This window comes from Acartia tonsa, chromosome 13 (assembly GCF_053477335.1).
Source record: "Acartia tonsa isolate MP-2025a chromosome 13, ASM5347733v1, whole genome shotgun sequence".
Taxonomy (NCBI): domain Eukaryota; kingdom Metazoa; phylum Arthropoda; class Copepoda; order Calanoida; family Acartiidae; genus Acartia; species Acartia tonsa.
The window spans coordinates 44626197-44647229 of NC_137272.1; the positions used below are offsets into that span (position 1 = coordinate 44626197).

At 31.2% G+C, this 21033-nt stretch overlaps 2 protein-coding genes across 11 annotated transcripts in view; one reads left to right on the forward strand and one right to left on the reverse strand.

Moving 5' to 3' along the window:
* Positions 1 to 21033, forward strand: part of Vha44 (V-type proton ATPase subunit Vha44) — a 328302-nt gene that overhangs the window by 154938 nt on the left and 152331 nt on the right. The gene's annotated exons all lie outside the window — the stretch shown is intronic.
* On the reverse strand, positions 5587 to 6704 carry LOC145335494 (uncharacterized). The gene is made up of 2 exons (XM_080181269.1): positions 6634 to 6704; positions 5587 to 6284 (listed from the first exon to the last, which is right to left on the reverse strand). Exons 1-2 carry the CDS (start codon positions 6679 to 6681, stop codon positions 5604 to 5606), a joined length of 729 nt encoding a protein of 242 aa, XP_080037395.1. The 5' UTR covers positions 6682 to 6704; the 3' UTR covers positions 5587 to 5603.

The window sequence follows — 21033 nt, forward strand, 5'->3', positions numbered from 1 at the left end:
CAAAATTTTACACATAACCAAGTTTGTAGCTGGGTGTGTGTGTGTGTGCGTGTGTTTGTGTGTGCGCGCGCGTAATAAAAGTGTTGTAGAACTGGATTTAAAGTTTGACGTCAGAGAGAGGTAGTTTTTTTTATATGTATGTGTCTATCAATCATTTTCTTGTGGTTACTTTCACCAAAAAGGGGGGGGGGCCGCCTCCCCTCATTTTTAATTCTAGTTAAAAAAATCTTTTGGGGGGGTAATTTTTTTCTAGGGCCGATTTCTCTTGGGAGGGTGGTGGTACCATCCCCCAGAATAGTTATAAACCTTCCCAGAACCTATGAGAAGCTACCCTGTAAAGGAGAACCTGATCGGTTCAGCGGTTAGAGAGATCCTTTGATACAGACAAACAGACACACAGACAGACAAACAGACATGATTCCTGCTACTATTATAAGGACTTGATACTACATTGATCAAAATTCTTAGATTTTTTCTTTTTAAAAGCACAGCTTTTTCTAGGATTAGTCCGTCCGTATGGATAGCTCTTATTTCCAATTTAAGCATGTTAGAATTGTCCTATTAATTTCAAATCTTGCATGGCGATTATGTAGTAAGCATTACCATGCTAAACTTTTTGGTTTTGTTAAGAACAAACTTTATGTGATGCAATTTTCCTAGTGATCTAAATTTTTGGAATACTGATTCCTAGGACAACAAAGTACAAGGTTATACACGAGGCATCTCTATAAAAAAGTCCTAAAAATGTTAGTATGTCCCTAACAGTATCCTGTATTTAAGTAATTTTGTAAAAAAAATTATACATTTTTTTAAGAGTTACAAATTAATATTATTATGCTTACTAAGTTCTGACATAAGTTTTATTTTATGGATGTTCTCTTCCTTGTTCTATGAATCATTTATTTGAAAAATTAGGATTATATATAATATCAAGAATGTTTAGGACCATACTTCTTTGTGGAATTAAAAATGACCAATAATATATCTGAGAACTACATATATAAGCACACTAAATTGACGAGAAAAAATACCCTGTCACAAATTCTATTTCAGTAAAATTCCTAGATTTTGACAAAAAAATTCATTTGCTAAGTAGAATAATTTAATATGCTCAACAACTTAGGAGACACTTTATTGAATTTAGTTTGGTTGATTTATTAAGTTGAGTGTCTGAATGTTTCAACAACTAATTGGAATTTATAGAAGGGGTTCATTTTTATTACAATATATTATTACATCAATTTATAGATCATTCTTATCTCTTTAGATCTATTGCAATAAAAAAATTGACCAAGAGCATTCAGCCAATTATTAATTTATTATTTTTTAATAATAGATAATATGTAGTTATTTATCGCATCGTATTATTGACAGCTTTCCACTGATATTAAAATGAAAACCAGTTGTGTCAGATGAAAGGAGCCAAAGACCAATGCTAATAAAGCTGGTATTGATTTTATTTTAATGTTCGTGGAAAATGTTTGTAATCCGATTCTATACATGAGTTTTCATTATTGCTAACAACCGGTTCTAATCCAGCAGTTATTAATCGGTTTGGAAGCCATATTGGAATATGCATTGTAGAAGAGCTTCGCTTCTAACAAGGATAACAACAACCATAAGTGTCAGCGTCATTAAAAATAAATAATAAACTAAAATAAATCACAAAAACTTTTGTAATATAAAAAGTGAAACCTAGGAAATACTAACCCCTAAAGGAGTAAGTAACAGGATGTCTATTTGTTTTATGTGTTTGTAGCTTTACATACAATCATTAGAACTATAATCCCTAAAATCTTTATTAATCACAACTACTTGCAAACAAAATAGATTATAGAGTAGTGAAAGTAATGAATATAAAAACAAGGATGACAACATCCATAAGCAGCAAAGCTCAAAAATTATTTAATCCATGAAAATTTTAGCAGTCTATTTTGAATAGGTGTCAAACAAAATCACGTTTCCACCATAAAGTTTTAGATGGACATTTCAAATTATAGCTCTGATACTAAAACCAAATTGATATTAATTTTGATTATAATTTGACTACAAATTTCGTTGTACAGGTTTAATCTTTCAATAATCCTTATAATAAAATAACAGGATGTCTGTTTGTCTTTGTGTTTTTATATTGTTTGTTTGTACCGAAGGATATCGCTAACTGCTGAACCGATCGGGTTCTCCTTAACAGGGTAGCTTCTAATAGGTCCCGGGAAGGTTAATAAATATTTCTTGGGAGGGTACCACTACCCTCCCAAGAGAAATCACAAAAAAACGAAATTTTAAAAATATTCTTGATTTTGCGTAGAGACTTGAACTCAATATAGACAAATCATTTCTCAAATTATATATTTGAAATAAAAAAAAACTTTTATTTAAATCACGGAACTTCTAACCAAACAAATATAAAATTTATTGTTATAAAGTGGAATTAAAAGCCATTCTGTTCAAGAAAATGGCATTAAATAAAAACAAGAACTATAATCCCAAAAATCTATATGAATCAAAACCACTTGCAAACAAAATTAATTATAGAGTAGTAGAAGTATTAAATATAAAACAAAAACATTTTTTAAATCTCTTATTTTCTCTATACATTAATAATAAGTACATGTTATATAATATATTATAATTGAAATAATTACAGTATATACAGTATAGATTAAGAAAATATTCAACTTTTTGTTTTGTTTGTATTCTTTAGGTATATATTCATGTAGGTTATCATCCTCAATTAGATTGAGAGCTTCTTTAGGTTGACTGAATTTTCCTAAATTCCCATCATGAACAACTATTGCAAACTTTGGTTGTGCTTCCCAGATTGCATCTCTGCTACGTGCTTCACATCTATTTCTGACAAACTTACTCAATTTAACATTTATGCTTGTCTTATTATCATAATAAATTAAAGTAAACCCATCTCCCCAAGCTGCAAATTCATATTTATGATCAACCTTTTCATCAGCAAATACAATAATATTCCTTGCTTCATTGAAATAGAATTCTGTGTAATAACTGATATTGATATAATTGATATGTCTTGGCTTGTTTACTAGATCCAAGTGACTAGCTAAGTAGCTCCAAGAAATTTTATCATATATTCTAGAAATATTTCTCTTCAATTCTTCATAAAACTCTTTGTTTTCTAACTCAATTTTCTCCTCAACTTGTTTCTTTCTTTCTTCTTCAGTTAAACTAAGAAACTTCTTTGTATTTGCCTCTCTAATTATATTCTTAGATATTCTTTGGTATGTTACAATCACAATGCCCTCATCCTGGTCCAATAGTTTGTACTTATCTAATATTGCCATAGTAATGGCACTAATATCATGTTTTTCTTTGTTGTGATGGTGATGACAATCTATAGCTTCTCTTTCAGCATTCATAAAGTCATGTAAATTTTCATCTACAATTGCTCCAAATTTGTTTCCTTCAGGAACTTTCTGTCTTGAAATAACAATCACAAATGACATTGCTCTAAGTATCATATTTCTTATATATCTATTATTATATCCTTCTTCTCCATAATCATCAATTATGATAATATTTCTAGCTTGAGCACCCTGGAATTCCCAGAAATTCATAATTAATATTCCATCAGGTTTGTCCATATATGCTTTGAAGTCTGACGCAACTGGTCTAGTTGAGGAAAAGTGTTTCTTTATCAATTTAAATATTGAGTTGTAATATTGAGTTGTTAATATAACTACACCTTCTTGTGGTTGAAGTGAAAAATATTTTTCTACTGCAGCAATGGCTAATAAGCCAGGTGATATATTATGAATATTATGATAGTAATAAATATGGCTACCAATGACATTATTGTCAGGAAGCTTAGGAGGTGTTTTTGAATTTAAAGCTTCAGAAAACTTGTGTATTAAATGGCTGTTTCGTAAGTTCTTTGTTAGATTAAAACGCAGAGCATTGTGATTCTTTATCATAGTTTCTATCCACTCTGATATAATTTTCTTATTTTTCCTAAAGCCATCATATACTTTCATAGTCATGCAAATTGTTTTCACAGAGCCAGGAAATTCACAACATCCACTTATCATTTCATCAATAAATAGGTGATCACAAAGATTATCTCTTAGGAAGCCATTTACAGAATTTATTAATTTGTTTCTTTCTTTGCCTACAAGTTCATCAATATCAAAGAGACTTTTTATTGTAATAACTCTTACATTAGGATAAGATTCAAACTCCACCTTAGCCATTTCATCCATAACAGATGTTGGGGATATAATACTACCTTCATAATTTGTTATTGCTGTTAGATCAATGTAAAATATTAAATCTTGATGATTAACAGTGGCACACTTTTTTGCTCTTTCTTTTAAAACATATGTTTTCCCAGTACCATAATTGCCATCTATGATAAGGAACTTGGCTGGTGAGTTAACTGCTTGCAGTTGTTCATTGTTGAGCATGTAAACAGAAACATTATTATCTATTGATATTCCATCAGACTTTCCTGTCAATGCTTTCTCAACTTCTTTGCTAATGGTTAATGGATCAGATATCAATTGATTAAATCTACTTGACTCTTTTATAGAAATGTGGAATATCAGTTCAGCAACTAGATCCTCATATACTGTTTGATCATGATTATCAGATGTAACAAGTTTGTGGTCAAATATCTGATTCATCCAAGGTGTTACATCATCAACATCTTGTAGAATAAATTGCTGACAGTTGACACAAGGTTTTTCTGCACCTTCAACAATCTCTAAATAGGGAACACATGCAGCCCTGACAAACATCCAATCTTTGGAAAGCATATCCCCAAATAATTTCTGCATGAATGAAAAGTGCTGTTTTGTTTGATCTGAAGCATTTTCCAGTAGTTTAAGTTTGTCACCACTATCTTCTGGTCCAAGTTTTACCTCTATATTTATAATAGCTCTATGTTCTGGAATAATGATTAGAGAATCCCATTCTGTTTTTGTTTCTTGTAGACTGTAGTTATAGTATTGATAGGTATAAAATTTCTCTAGATTGTTGGTGGGAAACTTATACAAGAATGTGTTTTCAATTTTGTTTTTCTTATTGCCTACATGCTCTTTAAGAACCTACAATATTATATGTTTTATATTCAATAATACTTCAAATATCTTTTGTAGCATATAACAGAAAAAAAAGAATGACACAAAATATTAACCCTTACAGATGGGGCCCCAATTCGCACCTTAATAGATTTTTTTTTTGGGGGGGGGCTTATTAACCACTGCCCCCTATATCTCGGCTACTGTTACAGATAGAGACATAAATTTTGGTTTATGTGCAATTTTAGAGAAAATTACTTTTTCTAGTCATGGCTGTCAGACTGCTTCCTAGCTGCTTTTTAGCATCCAGCTGCTAAATATTAAAACAACTGTAGAGTGGCCAATATTGATGCTAAGATTACCAAATTTTAGGTGAAGATTTTTTTTATAACAAAAAATATCTTTTTCTAGTCATATTCGTCATATTCTTTAGAAAATCAGTTAAGGAGCAATCAAACTGCCATGACCTTCAAACAGAAGTTCCTTATTGCTTCTGCACCCCCCCCCCCCACCCCCTCCCACCTGATCTGTACGGGGTTGATAAAAGAGGAACTGCTTTTAATCCATCCCTTCAAATGAACTTTTATAAACTATAAAACATTCCTTTTTAAACAGCCAGCTCTTTGAATCTTTTAATTCAAGCTTGTTTTCTTTCCATTTTAAATGTTCCTCTATGCATAAATTTAGTTTTTCCTTGGGAATATCTTCAATGTCCAACAATGCCTTTATTCTTTTTTCATGCTCATTAAAATCTGCAGTTTGATTTTTTCCTCTGGTGTCTTTTCCCTTCTTAACTAGTTGTTGAATGCAATCTCCAGATTGAAATCCTAACATTACAAAATATTCAGACTTCGATTTTCTAGCAGCATTAACAATGTGATCATGTAAGGTTTCTTCACAATGTTTATCTAAAATTTGATCATCTTGATTCTTTCTTCCTTCTTTACCTAACACAATTGGTTTCTTAGGTACTAAATAATGATTTGGAATAGCTATAACTTTACAGTCTGGATCATAATAATAATCAGCAACTTTCTCTTTTATCTCTTTAATCTTTTCTTTGGCTAGCATTCTTTGATATTCTCCTGCAGGACCTTGAAAATTTATACTCATATTACCAAGTTCTTTGGGCAAATTTGAAGATTTTGAATCTTGAGATGTTAGAGGAAAAACTCCAAATTGAAGTCCACATGCAATTGTACACATGGAAGGATTTGTCGACTCCATTACAACTTCATTCTAAATGTATCATGTGTTAAGTCATAATTTTACAGCTGTTTTTCCTATTAATAGAATTTTTAATGAATATAGCATCATGGAAATTGTATCAGTTTTTCACAAATCTAAGTTTAAAAATGAAAAATTGTGGACAGAAAGCTTTCTGTAGACAATGAGGATAAGGGCATGCAGGATCATACCTGGATCTTTAAGTTGTATTATGCATTTATGCTTTTACTAGGTATTGGTATTTTACGATATTTTTGTTTTCTTACAACTTTGAATGTTTTTTAGTAACTGAAATATTTTTTTGTATAATTTTTAAGATGAATACCAAGTTTTATGCACAATAAAAATACAGAATACATACCTTTTTAGTATCACTACCAGGACCTGCACAACCTGTGTTTTTATCCATTTCAGTTCCACTGCCTAATTCCTCCATTTCTAAATAATAATTTGTAAGATGATTTTTTAAAAAAGGAATTTTTTACTTTTCTCTATCATTAACACTGTAATGTTCAATAAAACTATTTCAAAATCTTTGATTCCTCTGGCAAACTATGTTTGTTTTTTTTTAAATGGTTTTAGCGCATTTTTCTCATACTCAAATCTTCTACCCTTTGCAAGAATGGCTGCAAAAAGCTTCAAAGTTGAGATACAGAGTTAAAAATTAATACAGACACTATTGGGGACATGTACTATACATGTACATATCAAAGTTTGAAGGCCACATCTCAACCAGGGAGGGAGTACTGGCCCCCCAAAGTCGACTACTTAAAATCCAATTTTTTTTCTTGCAAAGGGTAGAAGATTTGAGCTTAAGAAAAATGCGCTAAAAACATTTTTAGATCTTGACACCTAATTTTTGAATTTTTGATTTTACTGTACTTTTTAAATAAAAACTGAAATATTTTTTTGATGTTCTATAAATGGTTATAAAAAACGAAAAAATATGCCATTAATCATTAAATTCTGATAACTATAAGTGGGGTAAAATTGCTTTCAAAAAAGTTCTCATAAAAAAAACACACTGTAGTTCTTTCCAAGAAGTATAAGAAGCTTCCCTGTAATGAAGAATTAAATCATAGATGATAGTGAAACCTTTTGTTGCTATCAGAATAGAAAAAGTTGTAATAATGTAAAAATACTCACCTCAACCAAATATACAGCTATCTCATTGCAAACAAGTTTATTCTTAGCAGGAGTAGTAACAGCACTCCCCGCTGTTGTTGTGGTAGCCACTCAAACTGGAGGATCTAGAATCTGCTAGTTTATGTTTTTGTAACGCTGTCACTAGTTTTGTAAACACCACTCTTGTCAACAGAATTGCCTAAAATTGAAGGAGTTTTACTACAATATTTTCATCCAATTATGGAAAGTAGTTGTTTTTGTCTTGTTGTCTATGAAAAGTATTTTTGTGTTATGTTATAATCATGTTTATATTTCTCATCATATAGATAAAACAAATAAAGTTGAATAAAAAAGGAGTTGCATGTTAGAAACACAATAGTGAAGGGGGGAATTTACAAGGAATTACATGATTTCATATTATGTGGCAGTTCAGTTTAATTTCATAGTCATTTCAACATTTTTAGGAATTACTCCAGATCATTATGGATGGACACAGAAAGCCAAATTATACAGACAAATGAATTTGTAGAGTAGATGCATTTTATAAGCGCTTTTAAAAAGAATATAGAAAATAGAACTGACAGACATACATTAGATATGGAGTAGCTGTGCCAATAATAATTATGAAATGTTAAAACTTACATTCACCAAGCAGAAGATAACATCAAGGCCAAGTTATTATTTAGGAGCAAAGCTTCTCTTAAACTAAATTGATAAATAAATCTATTAATAGATATACTTACTCTACTAACTGTTGCCCCCAGCCACCCACCCGCTCCCCCAACATATAGGTTTCGTATTTTTTTTCATATTAATTTTGTTCTTGGTATAAGCTGCATTTGTTTGCTTGTTTCTTTAGGCTAGGTTAGGTTAGGTTATGTTGGGTACTCAAATGGATAGGGCTCTTCAATGGAAATCTCCTATGAATTAAATTTATTTAAACAAAGGGGGAGGGGGATAGTTATATGTGCTAAAACTGAACTTTATGTGAAAGCTCCAATGTAATTTTTAAATATTTTATATATTAGTTATTTATCGCATCGTATTACAAACAGCTTTCCGCAGATATTAGAATGAAAGATTTAAACCAGTTTTGTTAGGCGCAACCAGCCAAAGGCCCAGGCTAACAAAACTGATTAAAATTATGATTTTTATTTTAGTAAATTAGTATTTGTGGAAAAATGTTTGTAATACAATGCTATATATGATTTTTCAGTATGGCCGAGAACCGGTTGTAATCCAACGGATAATTAGAGAATTGGTCTGAAATACATGATCTATGTATAGAGTAGCTGTGTTATATAATTTTATTTCTCACCTTCACTACACAGAAGATAATACCAAGGCCAGAGTTGTTCTTTAGGAGCAAACCTTCTCTATAACTAAAATTAAAAATATGTACATAAATTAATAACAAGACTTAGGGTATCTAATCTTATTTATTTTTGTATAAGCCTTGATATTATCGTTGCTACAAAAGATCTAATCCTACAAAAGGCTTACTCCTAGCTACAAACGGTCAACTCTACAAAACTGCCAAGTACAGCTGCGGCCGCTTACATTTAAGTTTTGAAATTTTTAATATTAAATTTACATAAAGATAAATATTTTCTGAAAAAAAATATTCTTCTAGCTTAAAAAAAAGAAAATTACAGCCGTTTGAAATATTTAAGTAAAAAAGAACCTAAAAACAAAGGTTGTCAAATAAAAGGGCGAAGAAAGCGAAATTTTACTTTTACTCACTTATAGTCCATGCTTCGTTTTTTATTAAATGAATAAGTTGGTGTACAATGTTTGGCACTTTCGATATAAGTAAATGATAATAAAAAACCCATAGAATGCGATAATAACTTCAGAAAAATCGAAGAAAATAGTTTTCATACTTAATTAACGTTTTTAAGCTTTTCTTCAAAAAGTTTAGATAAGATGCCTTTAAAAGTCGTCTATGATTTTGTCAGGGATAAAATTGTAACTTTAAAATAAGAATTACAACATATTTTTTTAATTAGTACAAAGTAAAATTTTGAACATTTTATTGATCAGTATATTTTTTAAAATGTGAAGTAGAAACCTGAATATTTTGTCATGAAAATTGTGTTATGATTTGATTGTCTGCTAGATGACAAGAAAATAGATACTGACAGTACTTGTTGGTTCTTTAAAAAAAAATTAGGTAGATTACTTTCAGAACCCCTCTTTTTGCAACATTATATCAATAGAACAGAGCCGTACTCTTAGTGTACTCAATATCTAGACAGCCAACAATTGTTTTAAAATTGTTAAATTTTTTAATTTCTGATAAAAACAGAATTAATGGTATTTTTGTAAATATTATACCTCCAAGAAATGGCTATACTTCCCAATCATATGTTGTGTGATATTTAAGAGGAATTATTTTGATATAATGTCATTAAAATATTCGTTGAAAAAAGTGCTATTCTAGCTTATACTTCACATTTTAATGTGTATGATAATCAAATAAAAGATAATGAAGATATATATTATATTTAATTGTTAAAATTATGAAGAAAAACCTGGAAACAGTAAAAAACTGACTTTATTTTATTGAGGCAGGGAAAATTTTGTCAAATATTTGAAGAAAAAAAACAATATAAAACAAAATGAATTATTTTTAATATAGTCACAAAAAGGCTTAATAATCATGTCAGTTAAACTCTATTATACTGAATACAAAGTAAAAAGATGTTCTCGTTTTAATTTTAAGTAATTTCAAATGCATTTTAATAAATGATTTATTTTTTGAAACATCATTTTATAAAATGTTATTGATTTTTGAAGTTATATGTTAGAATGTTTTTAAATTTTGTTAACATTTTGTTTTAAATGTAGAAAATTGGTAATTCTAAACATTCAAAAAATGATTTTATTAAATTTTCATCACTTAAATTGCATGTTTGATGAAATTTTCAACTGATAATTCAAGAAAAATTGTTCAAGTTTTATTATATTTTACTTTGAATTGTTAAAAAAATATATTATTGTCAAAAAAGGAGAAGTTATACTTTCCTCAAAAAAAGACCTAAAACATTAAGATTAACACGTGTAATGAGGATTTTTTTCTTTCAGGCTTAATTTTAAGTAATTAATGATATTTTTTGTAAAAATGATTTTATATAAAAAGTTTAAAAACTCGATTTAAGTAGTGGTACTAAAAAAGGTTGCGAACTTTTGCAATTTTCTTGCAAAAAAAATTTTCTCAGATTTTAAAAATAGCAAAGGGTGTCATTAGACGTACTTACAGATACAATTGCTAAGTCATTTCGGCCTAACACTAAAATAAAGTTTTTACATCTGAGGGTGGAACAGTGAGTCGGAAATTCATTATTAAACACGGGACTTGCACAAAAAATGTTAGCACTCTGGTTATAATAGGAGCTGAGATAATAGGGGGGGGGGGGGCGTTGAACGCCCATGCCCCCCCCCCCCCCAACCGATAAGAGTCAAGGGAAAGAACGGAGATAACTTTGTTATAGAGTAGCTGCACTTCTTATGAAACAGGGATGGCAAAATAAAAACCACGTGGTTTTAATCAAGTGATTTAAACCAAAAAAAAAGCTAAAAAAACCAAAAAAAAACAAGGTGGGATGGTTTAAATGGTTTTTTTAATACAAAGGCCTATCTTTACAGTTATATCCTTATAATAAAGTAACAGGATGTTTGTATGTGTGTTTGTATGTTTGTACCAAAGGATCTCGCTAACCGCTGAACCGATTGGGTTCTCCTTAACAGGGTAGCTTCTCATAGGTCCCGGGAAGGTTTATAACTATTTTCTTTGGGGGTAGGACACCCCCAACCCCCCCTCCGAAAAATTTTTTTTTAAAACTTTTTAACTAAATTTAAAAATGAGGGGGGGCAACCCCCCCCCCCCCAAAAAAAAAAATGTTCGCCCCTCAAAAAAAATTTTTTTTTTACTTTTTCTTACAAAATATAAAATAAAAATTCAATAATCAAATTCGACTCTCTCCTCCTCAAGTGCCCCTAGAGGCCTTTAGGGGCCTAGCCGCTAGTCTTTTTATAATGTAAAAAATACAGTCAAAAACATAAATACCTAATTCAAAATTCTTTTAATAGTTTAAATCTTTATACTTTTATACTAAATTAGAATACTTTAATTTGGATATTATTAAAAAAAACAAAAAAATTATTAAAAAAACCAAAAAAACCTGGTTTTTATTAATAAAAACCGGTTTAAACCAAATAAACCACACTGGTTTGATCTTTTTAAAAAAAAACCTGGTTTTTTCCCATCTCTGTTATGAAAATATCTAATTTTAACATTTACCTAAGCATAAAAGATAAAAACCAAGACCACAGTTATTCTTTAGAAGCAAAGCTTCTCTATAACTAAAATAAAAAACACATTGATTATTAATTGCACTTTTTGTATATAATCTTATTTGTTTTGGTTTAAGCCTTGGTTTTATGACATTTCCTATATTATTTGTTGTTAGATTTGGAAATAAAAAGCCAACAGTTTTGAGATAAGTAAAAAAATAATAAATGGAATGGAAAGACATACATATCTTATAGAGTAGCTGCACTATTGTTTTCAATTTTATTCTTTACTTGCACAAAGCCCAATCTGTCCCATTTTTGATTCCTGTGATGTCATAAAAATGAGGGATCATCCATCTCTTTTTTAACTAATAACTTTAACTTTAACTTATAAAAAATTACGTCCCCCCCGGGCCCTCCCCCCCACCTTCCTTCAAGTGCCCCTTGAGTAGCTGGTGATACATTATACATACATATAGAGTAGCAGCGCTAATACTAAAAGAAAGAGAAAAAAGGTTATTAAGATTAATGTACAGACATGGTTAACGAGTAGCTGCTCTACTTATGAAAATTGATAATTTTACTCCTTACCTAACAACAAAAGATAACACCAAGACCAGAATTATTCCTTGGGAGCAAAGCTTCACTATAACTAAACAAAAGATATAAATAAACTTTATCAATAAATAAAAATAAAGTAAAATAACTATACTTTATATATATTTTCCTTATAATGTATCCTTATAATAAAGTAACAGGGTGTTTATCTGTCGGTTTATACCAAAGGATCTCTCTAACCGCTTAACCGATATGGTTCTCGCCAACTAGAGGATATTTTTGGTAAACAGCTAAAACTAAAAAAGCATAACTAACATAAATAAACATAAATAAATTGCTGATTTTAGCCAAGATTGAATAGAAAACATTTTACGTGCACCTAGAGGCCGCTAGGGGCGTAGCCGCCAGTTTGTCGTATATAGAATACTAGAAAAATAATATAGAAAATAAAACTGTCAGACATACTCTAGTTATAAAGTAGATATGCTATTACAAATTATGAAATTTTACGCCTTACCTAATTATGAAAGAACTGCAAGGCTTGGCAGCAAAGCTTCTCTATAACTAAAATAAAATATACATAAATTTATAACAAAACTTTATATAATTTTGGTTGGTCCATCCGTCCGTAATGTCTAGCTCTTTTTGTTAATTTACACATGTTGGAATTGTCTTATCAAATTAAAACTTTGCATGATGATTCCTGTAACAGTTAGGAACAATCTAGAAAACACAGCAACTCTATAATCATTACCAGAAAGTCAGAACGTCCATTTAGAACATGTCGATGTGATATTTGTATCCTATTCATCTTTTGTTTGGAAAACTGATTCCTAGGACAACATGGTGCAATGTTATCAGGGAAGCATCTTTATAATCAAGTCTTAAAAATGTAAATATGTCCACGAACAGTATCCTGTGCTTAAAATTTGTTTGAATCTATATATTTTATTCTGCTTATTCAGTTCTGACAATCTACAAGTGTTAATTGTAAAAATCAAGAATATTAGAGAAACAATCATTCATTTTTATCATATATATTTTGTATGATAACTGACATACTGACATTCAAAGTAAATTACATAATTGATGCTCAAAACAACGGAAAATTGAATTTTGATACTATTATCCTCCAAAACATTAAAAATCAGGCGTTATCCTCTTAGGAATTTTTTTCTTAAATTTTTTTTCAATTTTATAACAAACAAAGAAAAACAACGAATATAAAAGAAATGTAAAATAAGAGTAACATAGAAAGAGGAATAAAAAACAGAGAGAAGGAAAAAGAAAGAGAGAACAATGTCTAAACACAATACACGATATTTCAGTATTGCCTAGAACCAGTGGCGTGTGAAGCACTTTGTCTAGGGGGGGGGGGGGGAATTTTATTATAATTACCTATTTTAAACAAGGAATACTTGATTATGGGCCTTCGAATCCCTATCCCTTCTTCCCCATCCCTTCCCCCCATCCCATCCCCCCATCCCTTCCTCCCATCCCTTCCCCCATCCCTTTCTCCTATCCCTTCCCCCATCCCTTCCCTCATCCCTTCCTCCCATCCCTTCCCCCATCCCTTCCTCCCATCCCTTCCCCCCATCCCTATCCACCATTTATATCCCCCATCTCTGAATCCCATCCCTCCAGCTAAAAGGCATCTTGCAAAAAAAGAATACTTATCCACCCCCCCCCCCACGTGGAATTAAAACCTTTTTTATGGGAGGGATGATGATACAAAAGATTGGCATTTAAAAAATCGTTGTGTTCGCAAGGACTTGCTAGAGTGGTGCGCTAACGCACCAACAAAATTATACACTACCTTCAAACCAAAATCAATTAAAGACAACAAGAGTTTTGTTATTTTATCAAGTCAGGAATATAGAGTGTTTAATTAGGGTTTTTTATGATATACTTATAAATTATTATTCATTCAAACAGATTTACAGTTTTGAGAAAAAGACTTAGATAAATGTTAAATCAGTTTGAAATAAACAAGTAAATGGGCGCGCGAAGCGGGCAAATTTTTTTCACTGAAAATAACTTTTTGTTTAAATATTGATGTTTACAAATGTTTTTTATAGCAATAACAACAAAATATAACATTTGATAAAAAGTAAAAATTTTCTTATTTGTTGGCTCAACAACTTTAGAGACTTGATTGAATTTTGATTGGTTGGTTAATTAAGTTGAGTTTCCATACCTTCCATCCACTAATTTTAATCTATATAAGGATTAATTTTGTGTATCATCATTGCGGATGTACATCTTTTAATCGTCCATTGTCTTTTCCCTTTAGATCCATGCAAATATGTATTTTCTTTATGGTAAAATTTATATTTTAAACTAGGATGTCAACATCCATAAGTTGCAAAGCACAAAAAAATCGTAGTTCATTATTTTAGATTTATTTGAGAAAATAAGCACAAAACCCTATTTTATTTTTTATGATGACTGTTAGACCAACAGTCTAAGTAAATTAAATACTGGCTTCTAAGAACAATGGAAAAAATTATTTTGATACTGTCATCCAAAAAAGTTTAGAAATCGAACCAAGAACACCAAAGATAAGGGGAAATATATAAAAATAAAAATAGCCATAACCTGCCAAAAGACAATCCGACCACCATGGATGTTTATATTTGGTTATGCTCCTTGATAATAGGAATGTTGTAAAAAATTTGCCTTCTATCTTTTATAGGAGACGAGAAAATCATATATCCCCCTTACCATGTCTGACTTTTTCTACATTAGTTTTAAAAAAGGATGACAACATCCATGTTCTTTTAGAGCAATGTCATGCAATGAGCATTGAAGTTAATGAAATAGGGAAATCAAGAAAACTTTAAAATCACAAAACCTTTAAAATCATGAAAAATTAAAGATTTAGGAATTGATCTAGCACCGCAATTAATCTTAATGAAACTTGATGGAAATATGTAAAATATGAGCATATTCAATCCCTGATGATTTCAGTCATCAATCCTGAATAGGAATAGAGAAAACCACGAAAACCTAAAAATCTGGGAAAATCTAGCACCCCAATAAATAGACAAATCTTAATAAAACTTAGTGAAAATATGTAGAATGTAAAATTAATCAATCCCTGAAAATTTCAGCCCTCTATCTTAAAAAGGAGTCTATAAAGCACCCCAAATAACAGACAGATGGAATAAACAATGTATAGATTAGATGGGCATATGTAATAGGATTCTACACTAAAAAATTTCAGCAGAATATCACGTTTTCCCCATATCGTTACTGACGGACTGATGGACAGACAAAGTGAAATATAGAGCAGCTATGCTACTAAAAATTATTTGTCTTAATTTGGAATTTCCAAATATGTTAAGATTAATTGAATTTTAAGTTTTAATTGGCGCTAAGCGCCAAAAAATTCTTGGGTTGTTGTTCTTGATCTTTTGGAAACAATGGGACAGTTTTGCTTTTCGGAGAGGGGAGGGGGCAAAATGGGGCATTTTTGTTCACCAGGGGGGGGGCAAAAAGGGGTATTTTTCAACATTTTTCAAAATTATCAAAATAACGAAACCTATATGGGGGTCAACACATCCTAGAATTGACGACCTCTGCACATCTGCCCTCCAAATATTATTTTAGATATATTGTCATTAACTTATTCCTGATAAAATTGTCGATGCAATTCATGTTTTTTCAGTATGACTCATGATTGGTTCTAATCCAGCGGATATTATTCAGTTTTAATAAGATATTATAATAAGATATAAGTATTTAAGATTTAGTAAATGGAAGTTAACTAAAATAAAAATTTCTTACCTTTCATTGTGACCTTGTTTGTGTTGTTATCATTCTGCACGCCTTTAACTGAAATAATATAAAAGTAAAAAAGTGTTTATTAAAAGCGAAGCTTTTCTATAATTAGGGTCGGTCCGTCCGTACGTCCGTCCGTCCGTCCGTCCGTACGTCCGTCCGTCCGTCCGTCCGTCCGAGATAGATAGCTTTTATTCGTTAATTTAGGCATGTTAGAATTGTCCTATCGATTTCAAACTTTGCATGATGATTTCTGTAGTAGTTAGGTACGATTTAGAAAGCGTAGCAACTCTATAATCATTACCAGAATGTCCGTATGTCCATTTTAAACATGTTGATTTTTCTACTTTTTTAACAACAAATTTTTATGTGATCTAATTATCCGTTTGATCTGATTTTTGGTATATTGATTCCTGGAACAAAAAAGAACAATATTATAAGCGAAGCAACTCTATAATCAAATCCTAAAAATGTAAGTATGTCCATAAACATTATCCTGTATCAAGTAGTTTTTCAAAAAATTTACTTACAATTTTGCTTCGAATCTTATACTTTTATATTTTGATTATTCAGTTTAGACACTATACAAGTGTTAATGTCCGTTTGTACTACCGTTTCAGTGCTTCGCTTTTATGGATGTTGTCATCCTTGTTTTATATAGATTTAAATATGACGAGGAAGAGATAAGGCAGTGCAGTTGAAATCCTGTACCAGTATGGCTTCGAAACCGATTAATATCCGCTGTATTAAAACTTTAAAATATACTGTAAAATCATGCGTAGCATCATATTATAGACAATTTTCCACTAATCTAAAAGGAAAATAATAAATTTTATCCTAGTATCGTTAGCCTGGGCCTTCGCTAAGAAGTTGTGTTTTAACGTTATATTTTTCATTTTAATATCCGTGGAAATCTGTCTATGATACGATACAATAAATAACTATTATATATGATCTAATGGATTTTATGACAGGGGAAAAGTTGTCGTTAATTTAAGTGGCAATTTTCATTTATAGCCCCTTGCCGCATCTTTATTGGTTGAGGTAGGGGGGCGTTGACCCCCCCCCCCCCCCCGACCATTAAGGGTTAATATCAATAATTTGTTTATCCAGTAGGAGGGGAGGGGATGGGGCAAAGGTAAAGCTACAAGTTTCACTTTATTAAAGAACATAAAAATCTGTTGTAATATCCAGGTAATAATAAATCCATTGGCAAGATAGAGATAAGGCAAAGCAGTTATAAAACCTTTTATGTTTGTTCTTGAAATTTATTCATAAAAATACTAACAGCAACGCACCTAGAGGCCTCTAGGGACACTTTTGAAGGGGGAAAAACAAATATTTTTGATTTTAGACTTTTAAAAAAGTTTTAATTTTTTCCTTTGGGGGGGGGGATTTGTAGAGGATATTTCTCTTGAAAGGGTGGTGGTACCCTCCCCCAAAATGGTTATAAACCTACCCAGGACCTATGAGAAGCTATCCTGAAAAGTAGAATCTTATCGGTTCAGCGGTTAGCGGTACAAACATACACACAAAAACACTGACAAACAGACAGACATAATGTTACTTTATTATAAGGATTAGAATATGACGTGAATAATTTATAATAAACTTTTGATTAATGGATATATCATTACTTGGATGTTGCAACAGATTTTCATGTTTTGACGATAAATTTTCAATATATCAATATATCAACTTATAACCTATATCCATTACTTTTGTTAATTGATATTTTGGGGACATTTGGCTGTTTAATAAACTAGTCCCCAAAGTTATATAATAAAATTTTAATATTCGTTGGATTAACAACCTTGGGGACTTTTAATTAATTTTGATTCATAAATTTGAGTATCCTTACGTCTCAACTGCTGATTGTAATCTACAAAAGGGGTAATTTTGCTTTTCATCATTGGGGATCTAAATCAATATATTGGCCATTGTCTTATACTTTTAGAAATCTATTTATGGACAGACATTTTGTTTTGGATTTGATAAATGTAAGTGTGTGTGTGTGTGTGTGTGTGTGTGTGTGTGTACTGGTCTGTAATGTTGTGTATATGAGATAGTGAGTGTGTACAGGTATAGTTCATATATCTGTGTGTGTGTGTGTGTGTGTGTGTGTGTGTGTGTGTACTGGTCTGTAATGTTGTGTATATGAGATAGTGAGTGTGTACAGGTATAGTTCATATATCTGTGTGTGTGTGTGTGTGTGTGTGTGTGTGTGTGTGTGTGTACTGGTCTGTAATGTTGTGTATATGAGATAGTGAGTGTGTACTGGTATAGTTCATATATCTGTGTGTGTGTGTGTGTGTGTGTGTGTGTGTGTACTGGTCTGTAATGTTGTGTATATGAGATAGTGAGTGTGTACTGGTATAGTTCATATATCTGTGTGTGTGTGTGTGTGTGTGTGTGTGTGTGTAGTGTACTGGTCTGTAATGTTGTGTATATGAGATAGTGAGTGTGTACAGGTATAGTTCATATATCTGTGTGTGTGTGTGTGTGTGTGTGTGTGTACTGGTCTGTAATGTTGTGTATATGAGATAGTGAGTGTGTACTGGTATAGTTCATATATCTGTGTGTGTGTATGTGTGTGTGTGTGTATGTGTACTGGTCTGTAATGTTGTGTATATGAGATTGTGTTCATACATAGGTTGGTTCAGGATTATAAGTAAATATATGTGGAAGTTTATGTGTGTGTATGTACCAGTCTGGATAGGTCTGTATATGTGTGTGTATGTACCAGTCTGGATAGGTCTGTATATGTGTGTGTACTGGTCTGTAATGTAGTGTATATGAGATTGTGTTCATACATAGGTTGGTTCAGGATTATAAGTACATATATGTGGAAGTTTATGTGTGTGTATGTACCAGTCTGGATAGGTCTGTATATGTGTGTGTATGTACCAGTCTGGATAGGTCTGTATATGTGTGTGTACTGGTCTGTAATGTAGTGTATATGAGATTGTGTTCATACATAGGTTGGTTCAGGATTATAAGTACATATATGTGGAAGTTTATGTGTGTGTATGTACCAGTCTGGATAGTTGTGCATATGTGTGTGTACACAGCGATCTAAAGGGATAAAACAATAACCGATAAAATGATGTACATCCCGTATGATAATACACAAATAAGTAGTAGATTAAAATTAGTGGTTAAGACGTTTGAACACTCAACTTGATGAACAAACCAATTAAAATTCAACAAAAGCCCAAAAGTTGTCAAGCTGACGAATAAGAAAATGTTATCATAAAACTTAGGGGATTTGTGTAATTGTCCCTTCTCTTTCTGGTGTGTAGAAGTCTGTAATGCTATGTGTTTTAAAAATGGATATAGTATACGTGGATATATTGACAGGGGTAAAATTTGTCATCAATTTAGGTTGCAAATAATAATATGGAACTCATTCATTAGTCAGTTCGTTCATACAGCAGAAGGGTAGTATATATGCTAATTGAGGTGTGTGGAATTTGTCAATTTTTAGCCAGTTGCGATTATAATTTTATTAGAGTACATGAAAATCTGGTGCAACATCCAAGTAATAATAAATGGATTGTTTTAAAGTAACTGCGTTAATAATAAAACAAGGATGTCAACATCCATAAAAGCGAAGCTCTGAAACGGTGGGACAAACGAACATTAACATTTGTAGAGTTCAGAATTAAATAATCAGAATTTAAATGTATAACAGTCGAAGAAAAATTGGATGTACTGCAGTTTACGGTAAAATATTGCTGGTAAGCATTATTTCCAAAAATCTATGAATTTTAAAGGCTGCTAGCTGCCAAACGGCTGAACGTACAGATCATACCCGCACACCATTTTAAGCGGCATAAGAAGGCCTACAAATAATCTGGAATAGCCAAGATCCAATTATGCACAGGGAAAGTTTCACTGAAGAAAAAACGCGTAAAATAGGTCTTTTTTTGCGCATTTTTCTGCACTGCGAGATATATATGCATTATTGATTTATGGCCATTTCAGATTATTTGTAGGCCTTCTTATGCCACTTAAAACAGTGTGTGGGCATGATCTTTACGTTCAGCCGTTTGGCAGCTAGCAGCCTTTAAGATTTTGGAAATATGTCTTACCAGCAATATTTTACCTTGAACTGCAGTAGATCCTAAAAATCAAAAGTTAACTTGTTGAAAACTGCTTAAATACAAGATAATATCTAAGGACATATTTACATGTTTAGTACTTGATTATAGAGAATCTACACTTATAACATTTACTTTGTTATCATAGAAATCAGTATTAAAACATGGATGACAACATCCATAAGTAGCGAAGCATAAAAAAAAATAAAATCATGGATGGTAATATGTACAAGTAGATTTGAAGTGTATTTATTAATTGATTTATTGGAGAAAATAAACACGAAACCCTGTTTTATTTGTATAATGATGACAGTCAAAGTAAATTACATAAAAGATGCTCATAACAATGGGAGAAATTATTTTGATAATGATATCCCAAAAAAGTTTTAAAACTAGACCAAAAACACCAAAGATATGGGGGAAAATGTAAAAAAAATATAAAAGTAGCCAAAAACCTGCAAAAAGGAAGTCTGACCATCATGGTTGTTTTCTTTAAACAACAAAAAATTTAATTTTGATATGTATAACAGAAAAAAAAATTGGAAATCTGTCTTAACCATGACACTTTGGTTAAGTATGACTTCCGAATTTGCGGGAAGTTCTAGAGATCTTTGTTTGACGGACAAAAACCCCCAATACCAGGAACCATCAAGTTTCAACAGCAGGTTTGAGTATAGATTTATTGATACAAACTATTTCAAAGTCCTGAAATTACAAAATCAATTAATACAAAATTCCAGTTTTTATAACCACGTAATATTATTTGCTTTTTAAAATCTTTTTTTCTACGGTTAAGAATCTTTGGGTACTTTGGCTTTAAAGGAAAATTATTTGGTTTAATAGATCATTGTTAAATGCAAAAATAGAGGCACATAAAAATTACTAAAACATAATAA

Excerpts from the sequence above, each read along its gene's own strand:
- LOC145335494 (XM_080181269.1), bottom strand. The coding sequence starts at position 6,681 with ATGGATAAAAACACAGGTTGTGCAGGTCCTGGTAGTGATACTAAAAAG. Across the intron at positions 6,285-6,633 it reads CTGGTAGTGATACTAAAAAG|AATGAAGTTGTAATGGAGTC; the intron begins GTATGTATTCTG and ends TGATACATTTAG.